The sequence below is a fragment of the Oncorhynchus gorbuscha genome, linkage group LG16 (assembly GCF_021184085.1).
Source record: "Oncorhynchus gorbuscha isolate QuinsamMale2020 ecotype Even-year linkage group LG16, OgorEven_v1.0, whole genome shotgun sequence".
Taxonomy (NCBI): domain Eukaryota; kingdom Metazoa; phylum Chordata; class Actinopteri; order Salmoniformes; family Salmonidae; genus Oncorhynchus; species Oncorhynchus gorbuscha.
Window position 1 is genome coordinate 44,446,634 of NC_060188.1, and position 21,985 is coordinate 44,468,618.

The 21,985-nt window shown below is 44.6% G+C and overlaps 1 protein-coding gene across 1 annotated transcript in view; it reads right to left on the reverse strand.

Moving 5' to 3' along the window:
- Positions 1–21,751, reverse strand: part of LOC123999945 (dapper homolog 3-like) — a 36,692-nt gene extending 14,941 nt beyond the window's left edge. Inside the window, exons 1-2 of the mRNA XM_046305993.1 lie at positions 21,107–21,751; positions 7,866–7,995 (exon numbers count right to left, since the gene is read on the reverse strand). Of these exons, the coding sequence (XP_046161949.1) occupies positions 7,866–7,995; positions 21,107–21,355 (379 nt within the window). The 5' untranslated portion in view covers positions 21,356–21,751. The remainder of the gene's footprint in view (positions 1–7,865; positions 7,996–21,106) is intronic.
- Between the last annotated feature and the right edge of the window lie 234 nt (positions 21,752–21,985).

Genomic DNA, 21,985 nt, shown 5'->3' on the forward strand with positions numbered 1-21,985 from the left:
CACGTGATTCTAAGATGGAGCACTGTGTGTGTGTGTGTGTGTGTGTGTCACTCCGATCGCCTCAAGGAGCAGACAGAGTTTATTGATAGGTCTCTGTAAGATATTGGTCTTCGTCTTAACCATGACGCTCCGGACAAGACCTTTGGCCCCTGGCAAAGCCTCCACCACACGCCCCATTAGCCAAGAGTTCCTTGGGGCGGTGTCATCGACGATGACCACGAGGTCACCAGGACTGAAGTTTCTCTTAGTTTTGTTCCACTTGTTCCGCTCCTGCATAAGTGGAAGATACTCCCTGATCCATCTCTTCCAGAAGAGGTCAGTGATATATTGTACTTGCTTCCATCTCCTTCGTGAGTATAGGTCGCTTCTCTGGAATAGTCCTGGTGACAGGACTGGCTTAGCTTTCAGATGAAGCAGATGGTTCGGAGTCAGGGGTTCTAGATCATTAGGGTCATTTGTTACAGTAGTGATTGGTCTGTCGTTCATAATCGCCTCAACTTCACACAAGGCTGTCTGCAAAGCCTCATCATCCAGTACTTGCTCTTTAAGGACTGAATAGAGGATCTTTTTCACCAGTCGGATCAACCTCTCCCATACCCCCCATGGTGGGCTCCAGAGGGAGGGTTGAATGACCATGTCACTCCTTTCTTCAGTAATTCATTTTGAATCTTGTTGTGATCCAGCTCTTTCATAGCTTCTCCTAGCTCTCTGTGTGTTCCAACAAAGTTGGTGCCATCGTCTGTTCTGATACTTGTTACTGGGCCCCTTCGACAGATGAACCTGCGCAGGGCATTGATGCAGGAATCAGTATCCAGATAACTAGCAACTTCTAGATGGACAGCTCGACTCACAAGGCCAGTAAAGATCACACCGTAATGCTTCACATGAACGCAGCCTCGCTTCACCTCTATGGGGCTGAGGTAATCTATACCCACATGGTTGAAAGGCGGAAAATCAGGTGACACCCGATCTTGTGGAAGGTCGGCCATCTTCTGTTCTCCAGCTCTAGCTTGCATCCGCCTGCAAAAGACACAGCTCTTAAGGATCTTCCTTGTTAAAGAGTTGGCACAGGGTATCCAATATCACTGGCGAAGTCGAGAAAGCATGTGACCTCTCCCAGAGTGGCCAACCTGCTCATGGATGTGGAGTAAGATCAGTCTAGAGATGTAGGAGTCTTTTGGCAGGATCATAGGATTCTTTAGTTCCGTAGGCATAGCAGCTTTGCTTAACCTTCCTCCTACTCTCAGAATGCCATTGTCAATAATTGGATCAAGCTTACAGATTGAGCCACTTCTCTTGGCACATTGTTTTCCTTTCACAACTAGTGCAATTTCTTGTTTAAAAGTGCTGCCGTTGTTCAAATCGAATGATGACCTTTTCTGCTTCATCTAGGTCATCCACAGACAGACTTTCTTTTCCAAACGTCAGTTTGAACTTGTCAATTTGTTCCTTCAGTGAGTTTGTCAGACTCTGATCTGATCTTGTATCAGTTTGAGAGATAATTTTCCTTTTCTGGCTTAACTGTAGAAGACGTTTCTTCAGTTTCAGCATCCAGGCAACTGCTTTCTTCAAGCTGTTCCATGTTGAATAGTACTCAATCAGTTTGCTGGTTGGACTCTTTTCTTCCACACTTGTATGGTTTATGATTACGTCTTTTCTCACCTCTGGATCATCCGGAGGGATGGAGCCAAGCTCCTCGGGGACTTTCGGCTATTGAGTTTCTGGTTTCTCCAGGAATTCTGGTCCTTTGCGCCATCTCTTTGAGTTCAGGAACATTTCAACATGTAATCCTTGAGGCATCATCGACTGGGTTGTGTTTTGAGTTCAAATACCTCCACTGTTTTGCTTTCGATAGGTCACGGATCATAGCAACCCTATTAGCCACAAAGGTATGGAATCTCTTGGTATCATTGCGGATGTATTTTAGCACAGACTGGCTGTCCGTCCAAAAAGTTGACTCCTCAAGTTCAATCTGGAGCTCCAACTTTAACATCCTGTCCACTCGCACTGCCAATGTTGCTGCAGCAAGTTCCAGTCTGGGGATTGTCATCTGCTTGAGTGGAGTCACCCTGGATTTCCCCAGTATGAATGCAATGTGAACCTTTTCCATACAGTTTGTGAACCTAAGGTAACTTGCCGTGCCATAACCTTGTTCACTTGCATCACCGAAGTGATGCAGCTGTGCCGTCTTGACCTGACCAAAGTTCTCAGGCATCAGACACCTGTCTATCTGGAATCTGGAGAGCTGGTCCAGCTCTGAGAGCCATCTCTGCCATGAAATAGAGTGTTCTTCAGGGATGACTTCGTCCCATCCACACTTTAGCTTGCAAAGCACTTGAAGAATTTGCTTTGCCTTTAATACAAATGGGGCGATGAAACCTAATGGATCATAAATAGAGCTGACAGTTGAGAGAATACCTCTTCTTGTAAGGGGTCTGTTCTTGACAGTGACTCAGAAGGTAAATGCATCACTTTCAATGTTCCATCGGATTCCAAGTGCTCTTTCAACAGGCAGCTTTTCTCTGTCCAGGTCCAGTTCTTTTATCTGCTTGGCTTTGTGTTCATCGGGGATAGAAGCCAGCACAGTGCGGCTGTTGCTGACCCACTTGGTCAATTTGAACCCACCCCGAGAGCACACATCCCTGAGGTTTTTCGGGAGAGCTATGGCTTGTTCTTCTGTGGCCACTGACTTGAGGCAGTCATCAACATAGAAGTTGGACTTGACTGTTTGAATTACCTCTTCATCGTACCTCTCACAGTTGTCTTCTGCAGTCTTTCGCAGTGCAAAGTTTGCACAACTTGGAGAGGATATAGCACCAAAAAGATGTACCGTCATTCTGTACTCCTCCAATCTTTTGTTAGTATCACCATCCGGCGACCATAGGAATCGCAGGAAGTCTAAGTAATCTTCATGGACACGTACTTGATGGAACATTCCTTCGATGTCTGCCATCATGGCAATGTGCTCTTGCCGAAATCTTAGCAAGACTCCTATAAGCGTGTTTGCCAGGTCAGGGCCTTGAAGGAGTTCACTGTTAAGAGATATACCTTTATACGATGATGAACAGTCAAACACTACTCGTATCGTTCCTTTGCGCTTATGGTGAACGCCATGGTGTGGTATGTACCATACCTTGCCTTTCTCTCTGAGGAGCTGTTCTTGTGGTACCTTCTTGGCGTAACCTTTTGTTATCATCTCTTCCATGAAGCCTTTGTACTCTGCAGCGTAACCTTTGTCCTTCTTGAATTTCCTGATAATATTTAGAGCCCGCTGCTTTGCCATGTCACGATTGTTTGGCAAGACTACATCTGTTTTGAGAAAGGGCAACGGTAAGTAGTAGTGATGGTCTTTGAGGGTTATGGAACTTGATACGATCTCCATAAACCTACGATCCTCAGCTGACATCTCACTTTTCTCTTCATACCCGCTCTCAGGGAAGTCATGGTTGTACTGATTTAGAAGAAGAACCCCCAGGTCGGCAATTGAGATACGATTGGCCATCACCGTAGGATGCCCAGATTCTTCTGCCATGGTACAATTGTTAAGAGGACTGTTCTTCACCCATCCAAAGACAGTTTTCACTGCATACGCTCCATTGCCTTGACTATTTATGATTTTCCAGGGTTCCATTGCCTTTGGAGCATTTACGCCAATCAGGAGTTCGACGTCGGCGTCAATTTCCTTCAACTGAACTTCTTTCAGGTATGGCCAACTTTTGAGATCCTTCTGAGTGGGAATGTTCTCTCTTGTCACTGGGATCTTATTTTTGGTGTAGACCTTTGGTAATGCAAGAAATGTGTCACCTTCCACATTGCCAATCTCTAATCCAGTTATCTCAAAGCTCTTGGGTAGGACTCTCCTGCCCCATAGTGCGTAGCAGAATTTCAGTCTCACTGCCTTTAGCTTGCAACTGCCTCATGAGTCTCTCCGTACAAAATGTTGCTGAGCTACCAGAATCGAGAAATGCATAGGTTAACGTAGACTTGCTTCCATTTGCCATCTTTACTTGAACTGGCACAATCACAAGTGCACAATCTGTACCGGCCCCGGTATCTTCACCAGCTTCCAGTGAAACAAGAGCACTGCTGACAGTCTCCTCCCGCTTTACTGCTACACCCCTCGTATCTGCCTTCAGAGATCTAAATCTCTCTCTTCCTTCAATGTGCAGGATAGTGGGGTGCTTTCTTTGACATTTCTGACAGGTCATCCTTCTTTTACATTATTTGCTTAAGTGTCCTCTCATCAAACAGCCAAAACAAAGGCCTTTTGATCTCAGAAACTCAACCTTGGCTTCGTGTGGCTGTGCCTTCACCTGTTGGCAGTCGACCAGGAAATGCTCACCAGCGCAAAATACACATGAGATACTGGGAGCATCAGAAGGGTAGGCGCCTGGTTTCTTGACTTTGAATGTTTGTTCTTTTAGAGGTTTTTCAGAGTCACAATCTGCCACTACATCTACTGCAGTGGCAAAGCTGCTTCCCCTACTCTTGGATTTGAACTGCTGTTTAAGGTCAGCTTCTGTTTTGGTTTTAAAAAACTTTTTGTTGGTCAGGGGATCTTGGATATCTCCGTACAACGGATCCTGCAGTATTTTGGCCTGTTTTTCCATGAACGTCACAAGGTCACTGAACTGGGCCCTCAGGTGGCTTCTCTCTAAAATATCACATGCCGTAGACCTCCATTTTTCCCTTAGTTTGTAGGGAAGTTTTGACATGATCAACTTTATGTTGGAGGGAAGATTAAGCTCTTCCATGTTCTGTAGGTCTTGCATAGCCTTACAGCATCCTCTAAGATAGAGTGCATAGCCACCCAGTCCCCTTCCATCATCCGGTTTGATGTTTATCCAGTTCCAAGCTTTTTCCATGTAAGTAGTGGTGACTTTGATTTCATTGCCAAAGTGTTCCTTTAACAACCTCTTAGCCTCTGCATAGCCTCTTCTGGCTTCCATATGCAGACAACTACGGACCAGATCCTTGGGCTGACCAGAGGTGTACTGTTCCAGGCAATAGAGCCTATCCTGGTGACTGCTTGTCTTATCTTCTATTCCATGCTCAAATGCACGCATAAATGGCCTAAAGTTTAGAGGATCACCGTCAAACATAGGTATCTCCCTAACAGGGAGTGTGGCCTGTTTGTGCTGTAGTACAAGGAGGTCAGCAATTTCATTCTGCCTTTGCATGACTGTAGAGAGGTTATCATGGCTGGTATTATGGCTGATACCCACAGTGTTGATTCTGTGTTGATTGGTAGACCTTGATTTTGGATGCTGATGGGTGTGGGTTTATACCTGTTTTCTGAATAGGTTTTGATGGCTTTGTGGTCGGTTGTTGTAAAACTCTTTGTAGTGGGGTCTTTGGAACTGCACCTAATGCAGCAAATGCAACAGGTGATGGTTCAGGTTCCTTATAGACCTCGGGTTCCTGGTTCTCAAAATAAGAGTTCATTCCATCTTCTTGGCTTAGAAAATGGGCTGCCACAGAATGGGATTGAGAAGTTGACTCAACACTCTCCAGAACCTTCAGTTTGGCATTATAGGCTGCTATGTCCGTTTCCAGTGCCATTTTTTACATCCTAACATTCAGTTGAGCTTTCTGTTGTTCCAGTTGAGCTTTCTCCAGTTCCAATGCATGCTTGTCCTGTAATGATGCTTGGCGAGCTAGTAGAGCTGCTCGTTCTGCCTCAGCTTTTAGGCGTGCAGAGGACACCGAGGAAGCAGTTTTAGAAGACTTCGTTTTACTTGATGTTTTTGACACATTGGAAATGCTGTCGTGTGGTTCAATGAGCGTTTGTGGCTCGATTTCAGCTTTTTTCCATATTTCCACCTCTTTCAGGAAATGTTCATAAGTTCTCATTCTTGGTTGATAATAGTTAATGTTCTCCTGTTCGTGTTCCTCCTCTGTGACCAGCACTAGCACAGAATTATGAACATTCTTAAAGTCATTGAGAACAGCATGGAATGCTTCAAGACTCTCATCCACAGTTTCAATGTTTCCTCCATCAACAAGAAGGGCTTTTATTTCATTCATTTTGCGTGTACATACTCCAAGTTTGCCTCTCCGGGCTGCATAGAGTGAATTTAGATGCTCCTCTGCCCTCTCCAGTGGAGTCTTATTTGGGATTTCATCCTCCATCATTCACTTTTAGTTCACTCAATTTACAATGACACAGTTGTTGGTTTTTGATTGTTAAACGTAATGCCCCTTTAGACCTCCTTTAATGCTTTAAAACACAGTCCTCCATTTCAGCATATTGACCCATTTGAATTGAACATGTGCAAGTTCGGCATTTTAGATGCGTTTTAAACATTTCATCCCATTATAAGTTGCCCCTTTAATGAAGTTTAAACACGCAGTATCTTTAGATCCTTAGATTGCAATTTGTTGCGTTGATGCATTGCATTTCCACGTTAGGCCAAATATTAGACATAAGATTAGGCTACATTGTGCGTAGGATCTCAGTGTTTCCCAAACTTAAACTTCTTAATTGTTTTCACAACGCTGTGTTTTGAATTCCATTCCCAAGTTTATCAAACATTCCAATTAAAAGCACATTTGCGCTTCCATAATATGCATGATCAAATGACCGCATTGAACAGGGCAGCTCATTCATTCGCAGTGGTTACTCACGGCTGGCGAATTCTAGGAGTTCAAATCCTTCCAAGCGAGCTGTCCTTACGATCCAGATGCAATTACAAATAGAACAATATCCAGCGTGTGTCAGAACCGGAGATTTCCTTCCGATAGTAATCCTTGCTGAGTTTTTTGACTTGATTGTAGTGGCTTCCTTTCCTCTTTACCATAGCCACTGCCCAAGCCTGAAGCGGGGTTGTTTGGTACGCATACAGTCCACAGTCAAGGTTTCCAAACGGCCAAACATTCAATGACATCCAGGGATATGGTACAACAAAAATGTTTATTCTTCTTATATCTAACAAATAAATGATTCTTCAATCAACTTAAAGCATAGAATATTTTATATGGAAAATACATATTATGACCTGTTTGTATGTCTGTATGTCTGTATGGTCAAAAAACTATACCGCTCCCGCATCTAGCAAGGACTCTCTCTCCCGAAGGCCCAACTACCTGCCTTTATCCTAACACACTTACCACAATACAACGAATAGGCAAGAGGGGGGCCAAAAACTAAGTTACACTAACAACAAATGAATATATCTCAATCAGGTAAATATAAATCATAAAGGTACGTACCTAATATTTCATCATTTACATTCATATTTAATATATTTACACAAATATACATGGAGCTCCATATGTTCGGTCTTTTATACAAATATGTCCAAATCGGCTCTAACACTCTGCCCTTCAGCTCAGTGTGAATGTTGCCTGTAATCCATGGCTTCTGGTTTGGGTACGTACGTACAGACACTGTGGACAACGTTCTCAATGCACTTATTGATGCACTTAAAGCCAGTGACTGATGTGGTATACTCCTCAATGCAATCGGAAGAATCCTGGAACATGTTCCAGTCTGTGTTATCAAAACAGTCCTGTAGTTTAGCTTATAGGAGCTAACACAAGTATTCTCGTCTTGGGTAAGGATCCTCATCACACAACCACCCCCGTTACACATAGTAGATCACATAATTTACACTTTCTGTCATACTACCGACAATGGCTAGGTTTTGTTTAGCAGAAAGATGATAGATTGAACAAATGGCTTACGGAAAAGTTTGCAAAATTCTGGTAACTTTACCATCACAGTTTTTCCAGAAATCCCAGTTGGAGGATTCCCAGATTTCCTGCTTATTCCCTGTCCCAGGAATCTTGAAACCGTGATATCTGGAAAACCTGGGAATTTTGCAACCATACTCAAGGGTCCAATTTGTGTAGTGTTATGTTACCTGAGCGGGGCCGATTGTCCACCACGTCAGTCGGAGGCTCCACTGCGTTATCTGCTGTATTAACCCTCATCTCTCCAACCTGCTGCTCCAGAGATGCCATCAGACCCCAAGGACTACACTGTAGACTGTTCTGGAACACAAAGAGAGAAATAGAATCAGGGTTAGAGACTGTATTTGGATGTTCTACACACACACACACACACACACACACACACACACACACACACACACACACACACACACACACACACACACACACACACACACACACACACACACACACACACACACACACACACACACACACACACACACACACACACACACACACACACACACACACACACACACACACACACACACACACGGTCTCATATCCCAGGGTCAGAAACAAAGCCAGAGACAATGCCAGATCGCAAACAACCTTCACATTTGATGACTGCTATTACAACACGCGGCAGGTAGCCTAGCGGATAGAGTGTTGGGCCAGTAACCGAAAGGTAGCTGGTTTGAATACCCGAGCCGACAAGGTGATGTCACGCCTTGGTCATTGTATTTTGTGTTTTCGTTATATTATTTGGTCAGGCCAGGGTGTGACATGGGTTTATGTTATTGTATTTTCGTATTGGGGTTTGTAGTATTTGGGATCGCGGCTGATTAGGGGTGTTGTATAGGCTTGGCTGCCTGAGGCGGTTCTCAATCAGAGTCAGGTGATTCTCGTTGTCTCTGATTGGGAACCGTATTTAGGTAGCCTGAGTTTCGCTTTGTATTTCGTGGGTGATTGTTCCTGTCTCTGTGTAGTGTTCACCAGATAGGCTGTAATAGGTTTCACGTATCGTCATTTCATTCATTAAAGAACATGAGTAACAACCGCGCTGCATTTCGGTCCGACTATCTTTCGACAAACGAAGAACGACGTTACAGGTGAAAAGATCTGTTGATGGGCCCTTGAGCAAGGCACCTAACCATAATTTGCTCCAGGGGTGCTGTACTACTATGGCTGACCCTGTAAAACAACATTTCCCTGCACCTATGTGACAATATATTTTTTAATGAACAAAACAGTGGAATAGTAACACGTCATTCCCCCCACAGGCAGATGTACACTGAGATACAAGGATATACATACACGGTTGCGCATGCACACACACACGGGCACACACACACACACAAAGCCTCTGCCAAATATCTCAAACAAATGGTTGGTGAAGGATGGAAACAGCATCGGCTTTGGAGGAGGTTAAAACTGTCAAAACAACAGGCCTCAGCCTTCCCCCCTGAGCGGCACAGCAGTACCGAATATATTACAGACAGAAGGAGAACCAGAGAGAGAGAGAAGAGGGAAAGGGAGAGAGGGGGGAGTAAAATACAAGACAACCAGTCTCAAATCTCTTAGTGAAGCATTGTAGGGGGCAAACCTTGAGCATCTCTTACTCAATCAATAAATAAATTGCATAATCAATCAACCAATCGAGAGTCCATTTACCGAAATTCTCACAGCAGGGAAGCAAGAGAGAAAAAGAGAGAGGGGGTAGACAGAGTGAGAGAGGGCAAATGAGGGACACAACTCAACCCTATATGTGTACAGAGTAAGCTGATTTTTCCAACCTTACATGCTTACCATGATCTGAGACCAAATCTAAAAGTTTCCATATACACATTGAACAGTAAAGAGCTGATTTCTAGCACTTAACTTGTTCTAATCAGCTAATATATCGCTTTTCAACCATTAGGATTGTTCTGAAAAACAGCTTATACACATCTTGTTGGTTCAGGTGAGGGATAAAAATACAAATTCAGCATTGGGAGATGACTTACTTTTTCTAGGAATGTCCGAGAGGAGATAGTGGGATCAAGGTTTTAATCACTGCTGAATCACACACACACACACACACACACACACACACACACACACACACACACACACACACACACACACACACACACACACACACACACACACACACACACACACACACACACACACACACACACACACACACACACACACTGCTGGCTCATAACATCGGCATGGTTCCACCAGCTGAGAAGGCAGAAAAGCCTTCTGGGTAATATGGCAGAAATAATGTGCCGTATTTTACACAGAGGAGAAAGAGAGGGGTAATTATGCCGATGTCAGGTGTATGTGGGCATACAAGCTGACACTGACAACACACACCTGCACACATTGTACATGTCAAATGCAAACACATTTTACATCCCAACACACACGACACACACACACAGGTGTTAGACTCGCCAGGGGAGCCAAACATCTGATGGAGTGGGGAAGGTTTCCACAGTGCAGCTGAGAATGAACTGGGCATCCCTGTTTGAGCTGTGGGGTGAAAACACAGGCATGCTGATCCATCCAGCTAAACACCCCCTTCCTATAACCCTAGTGGCCTGTCCTTTCCCCCTTCCTCTCTCCCCTCCAGGGTTCCACAGTGCAGCGATTCATCGGACAAGGAGCAGGCCCCGCCACTCCAGTCAGGGGCAGGGGTGGTCCAACAACCTCAGGGAAGAGGGGGGGGGACAAGGGATGTAAACATACCACCCTGGGATGTCAGTCTCTCACTACCCCCTCCACCATTTCTCTCTCTGGTAAGACTGAGTCAGGTTTTGTGCTCAGAGGAACTCTAACTGCTGAAGTGGAGGAGGACGAGGAGGAGGAGGGAAAATAAGTGGGAGGGTAAAGATGTTAGAGTGGGTGATTGATGAACACAAGAGTTAGAGAGGGTGATTGATGAACACTAACTAATTTGAGGGTTATCAGGGTAATAATGACGCCGGAGCAGAAGGCAGATGTTTTACGTGCCCCCAACCGATTGTGTTTTTTTGTTTGTTTATCTGCGTTGTTTGTAACTTAACTTTGTACTATTTTTGTGCATAATTTTGCAACTACCGTCACTTATAACCGATAATAACTTCTGGACATGAGGGCTTTGATTACTCACCACAGACTAGCGGAATCCTTTTTCTTTTTTCACGACTTCGACGAGACCGAGGCGGAGGACATACAACTCCCTCGGGAACAGGCCCCGACTCAAGTTATTTGCGTGAAGAGGCGGCGGAGAAAGAGAGGCTGGAGGGCGGGCTGCCTTCTGAGGAGTAGGAGGCAACGATCAAATAAACCCCCACACTACTCAATTCTGCTAGCAAACATGCAATCTTTGGACAATAAAATGGATGAGGTATTGGGAAGATTAAACTACCAACGGGACATTAAAAACTGTAACATCTTATGCTTCACAGAGTCGTGGCTGAACGACGACAATATCAACATACAGCTGGCTGGTTATACGATGTACTGGCAGGATAGAACAGTGGCTTCTGGTAAGACAAGGGGAGGCGGTATATGTATTTTTGTAAACAACAGGTGGTGCACGATATCTAAGGAAGTTTCGAGCCATTGCTCGCCTGAGTTTCTCGTGATAAGCTGCAGACCACATTACCTATCGAGAGAGTTCTCATCTATATTCTTTGTAGCTGTTTACATACCATCACAGTCAGAGGCTGGCACCAAGAAAGTATTGAATGAGCTGTATTCCGCCATAAGCAAAAAAAGAAAACGCTCACCCACAGGTGGTGCTCCGAGTAGCCGGGGACTTAAATGCAGGGAAACTTAAATCAATTTGACCTAATTTCTATCAACATGTTAAATGTGCAACCAGAGGGTAAATAACTCTGAACCACCTATACTCAACACACAGAGATGCATACAAAGCTCTCACTTGCCCTCCTTTTGGCAAATCTGACCATAATTCCATCCTAATTCCTGCTTACAATCAAAAAATTAGCTAAAGGCTAGAGCGGCCACTTTCAAGGAGAGGGTCTCTAGCCCGGAAGCTTCTAAGAAATCCCGCTATGCCCTCCGACGAACCATCAAACAGGCAAAGCATCAATACAGGACTTAGATCGAGTCGTACTTTGGACACTGTGTTAACAACCCTCCAGGCAAGCTTCAATGCAATACAACTCTGCTTCCGTGGCCTCCAATTGCTCTTAAATACAAGTAAAACTAAATTCATGCTCTTCAACCGATCGCTGCCTGCACCTGCCCGCCTGTCCAACATCACTACTCTGGATGGCTCTGACTTAGAATACGAGGACAACTACAAATACCTAGGTGTCTGGTTAGACTGTAACCTCTCCTTCCAGATCCACATCAAACATCTCCAATCCAAAGTTAAATCGAGAATTGGCTTCCTATTTCGCAACAAAGCATCCTTCACTCATGCTGCCAAACATACCCTTGTAAAACTGACCATCCTACCAATCCTCGACTTCGGCGATGTCATTTACAAAATAGCCTCCAATACCCTACTCAACAAATTGGATGCAGTCTATCACAGTGCAATCCGTTTTGTCACCAAAGCCCCATATACTACCCACCATTGCGACCTGTACGCTCTCGTTGGCTGGCCCTCGCTTCATACTTGTCGCCAAACCCACTGGCTCCATGTCATCTACAAGGCCCTGCTAGGTAAAGTCCCCCCTTATCTCAGCTTGCTAGTCACCATAGCATCACCCACCTGTAGCACGCGCTCCAGCAGGTATATCTCTCTGGTCACCCCCAAAACCAAATCTTTCTTTGGCCGCCTCTCCTTCCAGATCTCTGCAGCCAATGACTGCAACGAACTACAAAAATCTCTGAAACTGGAAACACTTATCTCCCTCACTAGCTTTAAGCACCAACTGTCAGAGCAGCCCACAGATTACTGCACCTGTACATAGCCCACCTATAATTTAGCCCAAACAACTACCTCTTTCCCTACTGTATATATTTTATTCATTTATTTATTTTGCTCCTTTGCACCCCATTATTTTTATTTCTACTTTGCACATTCTTCCACTGAAAATCTACCATTCCAGTGTTTTACTTGCTATATTGTATTTACTTTGCCACCATGTCCTTTTTTTGCCTTTACCTCCCTTATCTCACCTCATTTGCTCACATCGTATATAGACTTGTTTATACTGTATTATTGACTGTATGTTTGTTTTACTCCATGTGTAACTCTGTGTCGTTGTATGTGTCGAACTGCTTTGCTTTATCTTGGCCAGGTCGCAATTGTAAATGAGAACTTGTTCTCAACTTGCCTACCTGGTTAAATAAAGGTGAAATAAAAATGTTTTTTAAAGTACTACACCGGCTCTGACGCTCGTCGGATGTGGCAGGGCCTGCAAACCATTACAGACTACAAAGGGAAGCACAGCCGAGAGCTGCCCAGTGACACAAGCCTACCGGATGAGCTAAACTACTTCTATGCTAGCTTCGAGGCAAATAACACTGAAACATGGTATAAGAGCACCAGCTGTACCGGAAGACTGTGTGATCACACTCTCCGCAGCCGATGTGAGTAAGACCTTTAGACAGGTCAACATTCACAAGGCTGCAGGGCCAGACGGATTACCAGGACGTGTACTGAGAGCATGCGCTGGCCAACTAGCAAGTGCCTTCACTGACAATTTCAACCTCTCTCTGTCCGAGTCTATAATACAAGCATGTTTTAAGCAGACCATCATAGTCCCTGTGACCAAGAACACTAAGGTAACCTGCCTAAATGACTACCGACCCGTAGCACTCATGTTTGTAGCCATGAAGTGCTTTGAAAGGCTGGTCATGGCTCACATCAACACGATCATCCCAGAAACCCTAGACCCACTCCAATTTGCATACCGCCCCAACAGATCCACAGATGATGAAGTCTCTATTGCACTCCACACTGCCCTTTCCCACCTGCATAGAAGGAACAACTCTCCCTCAACGTGATCAAGTCAAAGGAGATGATTGTGGACTACAGGAAATAGAGGACGGAGCACACCCCCATTCTCATCGATGGGGCTGCAGTGGAGCAGCTTGAGAGCTTCAAGTTCCACATCACCAACAAACTAACACGGTCCAAGCACACCATGACAGTCGTGAAGAGGGCACCCAATGATGGATTTGTAACATGTAGGAAAGAATTTGGCACATGTGACAAGTACAATTTGATTTGATTTAGTACTACGACAGATAGTTCTGGGCTGGAACAAAAGCCTGCTAGAGCAGGGGAACACTTCCCTATTCTCCATGTGAACTAAATGGATTGTACGTGGAGTTGACTGGTGCACTTGGAGTGTTAATCCGAGGACATACGTAGGACCAGAGCCTTTGTAGTTTGACCTGTGTAAGGTTTACAGAGGTTTGATCTTAGGGATTACACACAGAGGCTGTGAGGTGTATGTGTGTATAAAGGAAGCAAGTGCCTATTGAACCGATGCGGTCTCACATGAGTTGCTCCTAAACCCACACACAGGTCCTTTTATCCAGCGCATGCATGACATTAACTCAGGTAATTCTCGCACGCACGCACCCCACACGCACAAGGCTGTGGTAGTCTTGCGGTTAAGAGCGTTAGTTTAAAACTGAAAAGTCACTGGTTCAAATCCCTTAGCTGACTGTGTGAAAAATCAGTCACTGTGCCCTTGAGCAAAGCACTTAACCCTAATTGCGCCTGTAAGTAGCTTTGGGACCGGTTTCCCAAAATAATCTTAAAGCTAAATTCAGCGTTAGAACCTTTGTTTCCCAATACCATCATTATTAACGCTGAAAAGGCTCATAATCTAAAACATATTAATAAACAGCAATTGCCTTGAGTTACAGTAAAGCATCTTTCTCTCCCCCTCCCCTACCTCCCACACATTTCATCTCACTAGTCTAAATGATTCAAGGCATCTTTAAAAAGTGATTAAACCTAGATGCATTCTTCCTGCAAGTTCTGGGAGTCTAGCCTAACTCCTAGTACCTCTCCTGAGGGCCTCGGACCTTCCCATATTTCCTCTAGTTCGGCATCATCTTGATGATTTGGCAAGTTGCTTCACATTGCTTCTTGAATGTAAAATATCTTGAAAACTTGACTGCTGACAATCAAAACATTTTGGGATTGTATCAACAGTGTGTGGATTAATGAACAAAATACCAAAATATCGTTTTGGAGTGGGTTTATCCTTTAATAAAGTATTATATTGCTGGGTTACTATGGGCCCTGGTCAAAAGGAGTGGACTATATAGGGAATATGGTACCATTGGGGGCGTGCACACAGAGTTTCCAGAGTGGTGCAGCTGAATGAAGTCACATTGTGCTTAACTGTATAGACTTTTTTGCTTTGTGAGTTGTTCAATAGTGTGCACACACCCGCATTCACACACTCTCGCTCAATCACACGCACGTGCATACAGACCACACTGGAGGGCACAAAACCATCCAGCTCAAACAGAAGCCCCCACACTGTGCAGTGTGCTGTGGTGTGGTGCGGTGTGGAGCAGTGTAGTGTGTGTGAGTACGCGGGAGGCCACGCTGTCTTTGTGCAGGGCCCTCTGACAGGTCAAATCACAGTGGTGTGTTTGTGTTTGCTGATGACGGGGGCCCCCAGAGGGCCTGCTGGAAGCACCCAAAGTAAAATCAACTCTAACTGTGCATCCCAAATGGCACCATATTCCCCATAGGCCCTGGTCAAAAGTAGTGCACTATAAAGGGAATAGGATGCCATTTGGGACACAGCCTTAAGCTTGTTAGGTAAACCCAATGACGTAACACCTCTAGCGTTGTCACGGCAACAAAGTAAGATGCCTTCTCCATAAGTGGGATAGAGAGGGAGAGAAAAAGAGAAAAAGAAAATGAGGGGAAAAGGACAGGAGAGAAAAAAGGAGATATGTTTCCCATGCCAATAAAGCCCCTTAAATTGAAATTGAATTGAGAGAAAGAAGGAGAGAAAGAGAGAGTTCGGAGGAGCGACTGAGTGAGAGAGATTGAAGGCAAGTCACACAGCAATCCCCTTAGAGCAACACTAAATCAATCTCCACAAGCATCTCCATCTCCCTTAATCAATTATTCAGCCCTCTCCTATCCTTTTTTCTCCCTTTCACACTACCCCCAAAAACACTCACCCTAACAGACAAACACCAGCACTACAATACATTACAACTTCCTATCCCTTTCTACCCAGCTACAATACACCCACAAGCATAATCCATTCGAGTCCACACACACTCCTCATCCCGGCTTCCACTTATGTCTCTCTTCAGGCAGGATTCCTGTGCAATTAAACCTTTTGTTCCCATCAATTATTAACAGCCTGCATCGCGGCTCACTGCTAACAACCGCTAACAGCTTCTCTCAGCACTGAGTACGGCTAATTATGCCCCTGCTTTATCCTCCAACTCCCAGCAGGGAGGGAAGGCAGCCTGCTGCTCAGCGAAGCCTAGCAGGGAGCCCTGAAGCTGGGTACTGAGGTTGGTAGTCGGCCTCCGTGGAGCTGGGGGGTGGTGGTGGTGGTGATAGAGGAGATCCATAATTGTGTTGCACGTATTTTCACCTCAAGCCGACATGGGGGTTCTTTTCAGGAGGTTGGAGATGGTGGAGGGTTCGAGGTCAAGGTTGTCATTAGCCATAGATCTGGGATCAGATTACTCCCTTATACAAACCATTAGGGGAATGGAAAAAGATCTGACCCTACGTCAGTGGTTTGGTGCTTCTACCCATTCCCCTCATCCCTGGAACTATGTGTAGAGGGAGTAGGGTGAAGTTGTCCATAGACACCAATGGTTATGTTTAGGATTGGGGAGGGGAATCTGATCCTAGATGTGTACCTAGGGGAAACTTCACCCCAGAGTGTGTCTAGAGACCCCACAACAAGAGAGAAGTGACAACAACCCCCCTTCTCTCTCTCTCTCTCTCTCTCTCTCTCTCTCTCGCTCTACTGCTTTGATTCTGTACACACACTCGCCTGACACTCCACAATGTTTACCCAACACAGCTAGGCATGAAACACACAACACACACAGGCTACGCAAACACACACACCCACCCACACACACACACATTAAACATTAGAGTAGAGTGTGAGTGTCACAATATGAGAAGCTCCGGTGACACATGGCCACACAGCTGCAAGAGGCTCCGTGGGGGGGCTTACAGTACAGCCTGCTAATGGGAGGACAAACACATGCACATTCACACACACGCGTGCGCCCACACACACACACAACCATATTATTTGAATAACATTCCCACACATACATTGATATCACATAGCAGCACTGATTAGATATCACAAATACAATACACACAATCTGTCCTCCAATCCCCCCTCCATATACACACACAAACACATTCATCCGGTTTCTCTTTTAAGCACACACACAAACACACACTTCTCCTCTGAAATGGGGACCATATGTGATTTCCCAGCTGTTGTCTGTTTTAAGATGGCTGTCAGCACCACTGCCTCAGGAATAAACCTGGAGGGTCTGCTCACGCACAAATACACACTCACACACACACACAAACTCATACGCACATGGCACGCACACACACACACCTCCAACCTTAACCACATGACAGCATCTTCCTCACACACACTCAACTTTCTCCTGTGACACACACAGACACATGCCCACACACACAGTCACACAAACAAACACACAGCAGTCCCTTACACCTGGCCCTGGTTATTGCCTTATCTTTATCACACTACAGAAGGAGAATCAAGCACTTTGGTTATGAATCAGATAGATGTGAGATCTGGTCTAAGAGCAGGCTATCTGCAATGGGTCAGCGAGGATGTGTCCCAAATAACACCCTATGCCTTACATTCTACTCTTGACAAGAACCCCATATGTTCTGGTCATAATTAGTGCACTATATAGCGAATAAGGTGCCATTTGGGATGCACAGCCCTTTGGGTGGGGAGGAGGTCAAATGGCAAAATCCTTATTCCCTATTGATTGACCTATACGTAACTTAATGAATAGCTCCTCCATTGGAGATCTGCTCCCAATGATGGATTTGTAACATGTAGGAAAGCATTTGGAGAAATAGTGATTGCCGATATTTTGCTTGGTGCATATATTGTGGGCCAGGAATAACTTGTGCTGCGCTGATTAAGCATTGGACAAAAATGACTTAAAATTGAGAATCTCCGGTGAACATGCTTTTTAGGATTAGGCTTAATCTGGGCCCCGAAACGGCATGGCCCAATATCTTTCTTTTATGTAGAAATAGTCATATAAAATCATCAGATAGTCATACTGGATAGTCCACATAATGAACATTTTGAAGAATTTATTGTTTAAAACCCACAAAGACAATCCTTCAAAAATATTTCAAGCATTAGCGCCTAACCAAATTGCCCACAAGGTGATCATTGAGCGAGTTTGTTTTGCATGATTCACTATGTGGACCAATGGAATGGTCTAAAGCGCGCAAACCTCGACCACCCGGGGCACCGAATGATGCAAAATGAACAACACAAGAGCAATAGCCTATCAATATTCCAGTTAATCTGTGGCTATTCTTCACACAGTGGCCCGAAGCAACTGAGAAAGAGACAGAGATTTAAAGTGACCTCTATATAGGGGTTGTGTGCAAGTCATGCGTGTCGTTTTTCAGTCTATATTAGATGGAAAGCTAAAAGGCAAGGAAACCATTTAGATTACATTCACATACAATTTCTCGCTTGATGCTGGAGGCAATTTTTAAGATGCTATTTATAGGCAGCGAGATAGTTCATTGCCGGGGCAAGTAAATTGTATTTAACATAAAATATATGGTTCAGGGGCCTCCCGGGTGGCGCAGTGGTTAATTTAAGGGCACTGCAGCGCTAGCTGCACCCTAACCGGCGCGACAAGGAGGTCCGTGGGGCGATGCACAATTGGCCTAGCGTCGTCCGGGTTAGGGAGGGTTTGGCCGGTAGGGATATCGTGCACCAGTGACTCCTGTGGAGGGCTGGACGCAGTGCATGCTAACCAATGTCGCCAGGTGCACGGTGTTTCCTCCGACACATTGGTGTGGCTGGCTTCCTGGTTGGATGCGCGCTGTGTTAAGGAGCAGTGCGGCGGCTTGGTTGGGTTGTGTCTCGGAGGGCGCATGACTTTCGACCTTTGTCTCTCCCGAGCCCGTACGGGAGTTGTAGCGATGAGACAAGATAGTAGCTACTAACAATTGGATACCACGAAGTTGGGGAGAAAAAGGGGGTAAATATATATATATATATATAAATATATATATATTTATGGTTCTTATTTTAGCAGCCCGTGGCAGATTTTCTAAGCCATGTCCAGGTTATGCCCATATCACCAATTTAATCAATGGAGAAAATATGTCCTGTCTTGTTTGTTTACCAATGCTATTGTAATCCATGCTTTATGGAGACCACCCAAGACCATGATGAGGTCGATAGCAACACTTTCATCAAGTACAGCACTTGTAGCCTGACAACTCACAGCACATTCTTCCCCTGCTCTGTCATTTGCAACATACTTTAGTCTGAGACTGCAATCCATTGAAGTCGTTTGTGATGTAATTGATGTGCAGTTCATGAACGATCTGTTCTTTTTTAACTACTCTTTTTACTGATTCGAGAGTCATGATTTGTTTTTCTGAGTGACCCGTTTCATTTAAGTTGTTCATTTCACGATGGGAAAATAGATCATGCTGCCAGCAGCAGACAGAAGAAACAGACTTGAGAGTTGATCGCGTGGTGCAAGAATGAATGCAATGAATTGAATATTGAATGTTATTATAGACACAGCTTTGTAGAAGCAAAACATAGACGGCCTCTGCTCAACAAACTGGAACTCGAGAACGAACCATTTGGGTGGCTGAAGTCCACGGACAATATTGTGCTCATCACCCTCACGGCAGACAAGCGATGCACTCCGCCAAGAGTCGTTCAACATCTAGACCGGTTGCGGCCACAACCAGACCTTGTTTCAAATGTCTAAAAAAAAGTATGTTTGTTGTATGACTAGCAATCAAATGTAAATAGTTTATTAAAGCCCACGTTTACAAGTCTTCATCACAAATGACGGCTCCAATAAGCCCCCTATGGTGAAGGACATGTGAGCGAGAGGCTTGTACACTCTTTCGGTTTTTCGAGTTTTCAGTTCATCGTTGGCCGGTAGGGGGTCCTGTGTGCTCTGGGCATTACTGACACAAATGAACTAAATGAGTCGAAAGATTTATTCCCTAAACCCTAACATTAACCCCTACCCTCACCCTGACCTTAACTATAACCCTTACCTATAATATATGCTATTTAGCTGACACTATTAGCCAAAACGATTAACAGTCATGAATGTATACATTTTCCATATTGATGGCCTCAGTGGGTCGCGAAACCTACGATCCTGGAGTTGTATGTGCAATGCTCTACCAACTGAGCCACAGAGAACCAAACTCGAAACCTTAACCCATACCATTTTACATTTCAACTTCAATGGGGTAGGGATGTCCCAAGGATCCTTGATAGCAAGGATCATTTTCAAATGGCCTACATGTATTCTGGCTCTGGCCCAACCCATCGGTTTCTGGACCAATCAGATGGCCCCGAATGTGTTCTCATTTGGTGAAGGGTAGGGAAGGTAGTCAGATCAAGACTTATTGCTGAGAATAAACTAATATCCATGGGCATGGCAGTGTATTTCCAGAGCAAGGAGTCTGGGTAGCCGGGCAACATTACTTGGTCAATGAACAACTGCCTGCGCATTGACTGCACAAATATCGTAACTTCTAAAAATATTTTAACATGTGTTTTAGGCATACCTAATTAAGCCGAGGTAATTCATAGAATTCGGCCAATGTCTCTTAAAAAAGCAGCCAGGAGATAACCTGCAATAGGCCTAAATAAATAATAATCAGAAAGATAAATACGAATTGTAAAACACAATAAAACATATGGAGATACTAGAGTTCATTATAGGATTATTACCGAGTAGGCTAGATAAATAATTGACAGGTGTCCCAACCAATGGTGGACACTAAGATTATCCCCGAAACTATGAACAACCTTCAGGGTCGATGCTACAGTATGATGGTGGGCACGGTCCGACCTTTTCAAAACAAGACTTGATATCGAAAATATAGCCAGGTGAACATATTTTTCGAAACAGCGTTAATAGACAATGGAATGAAAAAACACAAGCGTAGAATACACCAAGTTTGCCTTAAATGGTCTCGCGCGCTCTGAGCACACTCTATGTGGGTGTCGGGTCAACATTTGTGATGGTACTGTTATTCAGCACAGATACACTAGGCTATGAGCCAATTTCATTAAAATAGCACGAAAAGCATAACCACGCACTAATAGCAAATTAATTTTTAAAATGTCCAACAAGAAACTATGAATTAGATCGATACGAAAATGTTTTCTTATCGATTTAATATGCAATTTTAAGTAAAATACGAAAGTCTTACCGGCTGGCGCCTATAACTCAAGTCCTCCAGCGCACGGTTGGCTGTGTCGGGAGAAGGCCGGGTCGGCTGGAGGTTGCCCCATGCCGGGCGTCCAGGGACAGAGTCCCGGATGGAGAGGGCGCTGAGCACTAGGCATTCCTGGCTCTGTTTCAGTAGCTCCAACTCACATATACCGGCCAAACTCGCCTCAAGGCGCTCCTTATTCCGTCTGCGCTCCGCTGTCATTGGGAAAGAAAACGCTCCGTACATCGTTCTCCTTGCTCTTTGACTCTTCTTCGATCGTTTTTCAGCCGTTCCTTCCTATTTAGTATCCAAGTACGGCTAAATGTTCTGTATATATTCTTTAATTTCAAAGTTACTTCAGTCTTTGATATTCATGATATTCGAAGTAGCCACAGCAAGCGTTAGGTTACAGCTGCGCAACATTGTAGCCAGAACCGAACCCATTCCTCCTGCTGGCTCAATGCTGTTGCTGGATTCCAATTCCGCAGCTGTCAATTTGACATTAGCATGCCCGGCCTTTTCCGAGGGTCCATTGGTTGCCCAGAACATCAAAGTAGTTAATATTCAAAAGGTATTCTACTCTTTAAGATGTCATTGGACACAGGAGCTCTCCTTAGTATTCCATTGCTTGCAACATCATATTCCCTCTGACAATTTGAATGCGTAAAAGTTGACACCAAGGGAGCGGAACACGTTGATCAAGTTGTACCAGGCCAGCCTTTAATGAAAATCCATGCACATTCTCTGGCTACCTCGCCTAAACCCATTGCAATCACCAGCTAGGTCTCCATCCAATATGTGACAGATTTTCATGCGATTTTCATGCGATTTTCATATTCTAAAATCCGCATAAAAACAATATGCGCATTTTCCTAC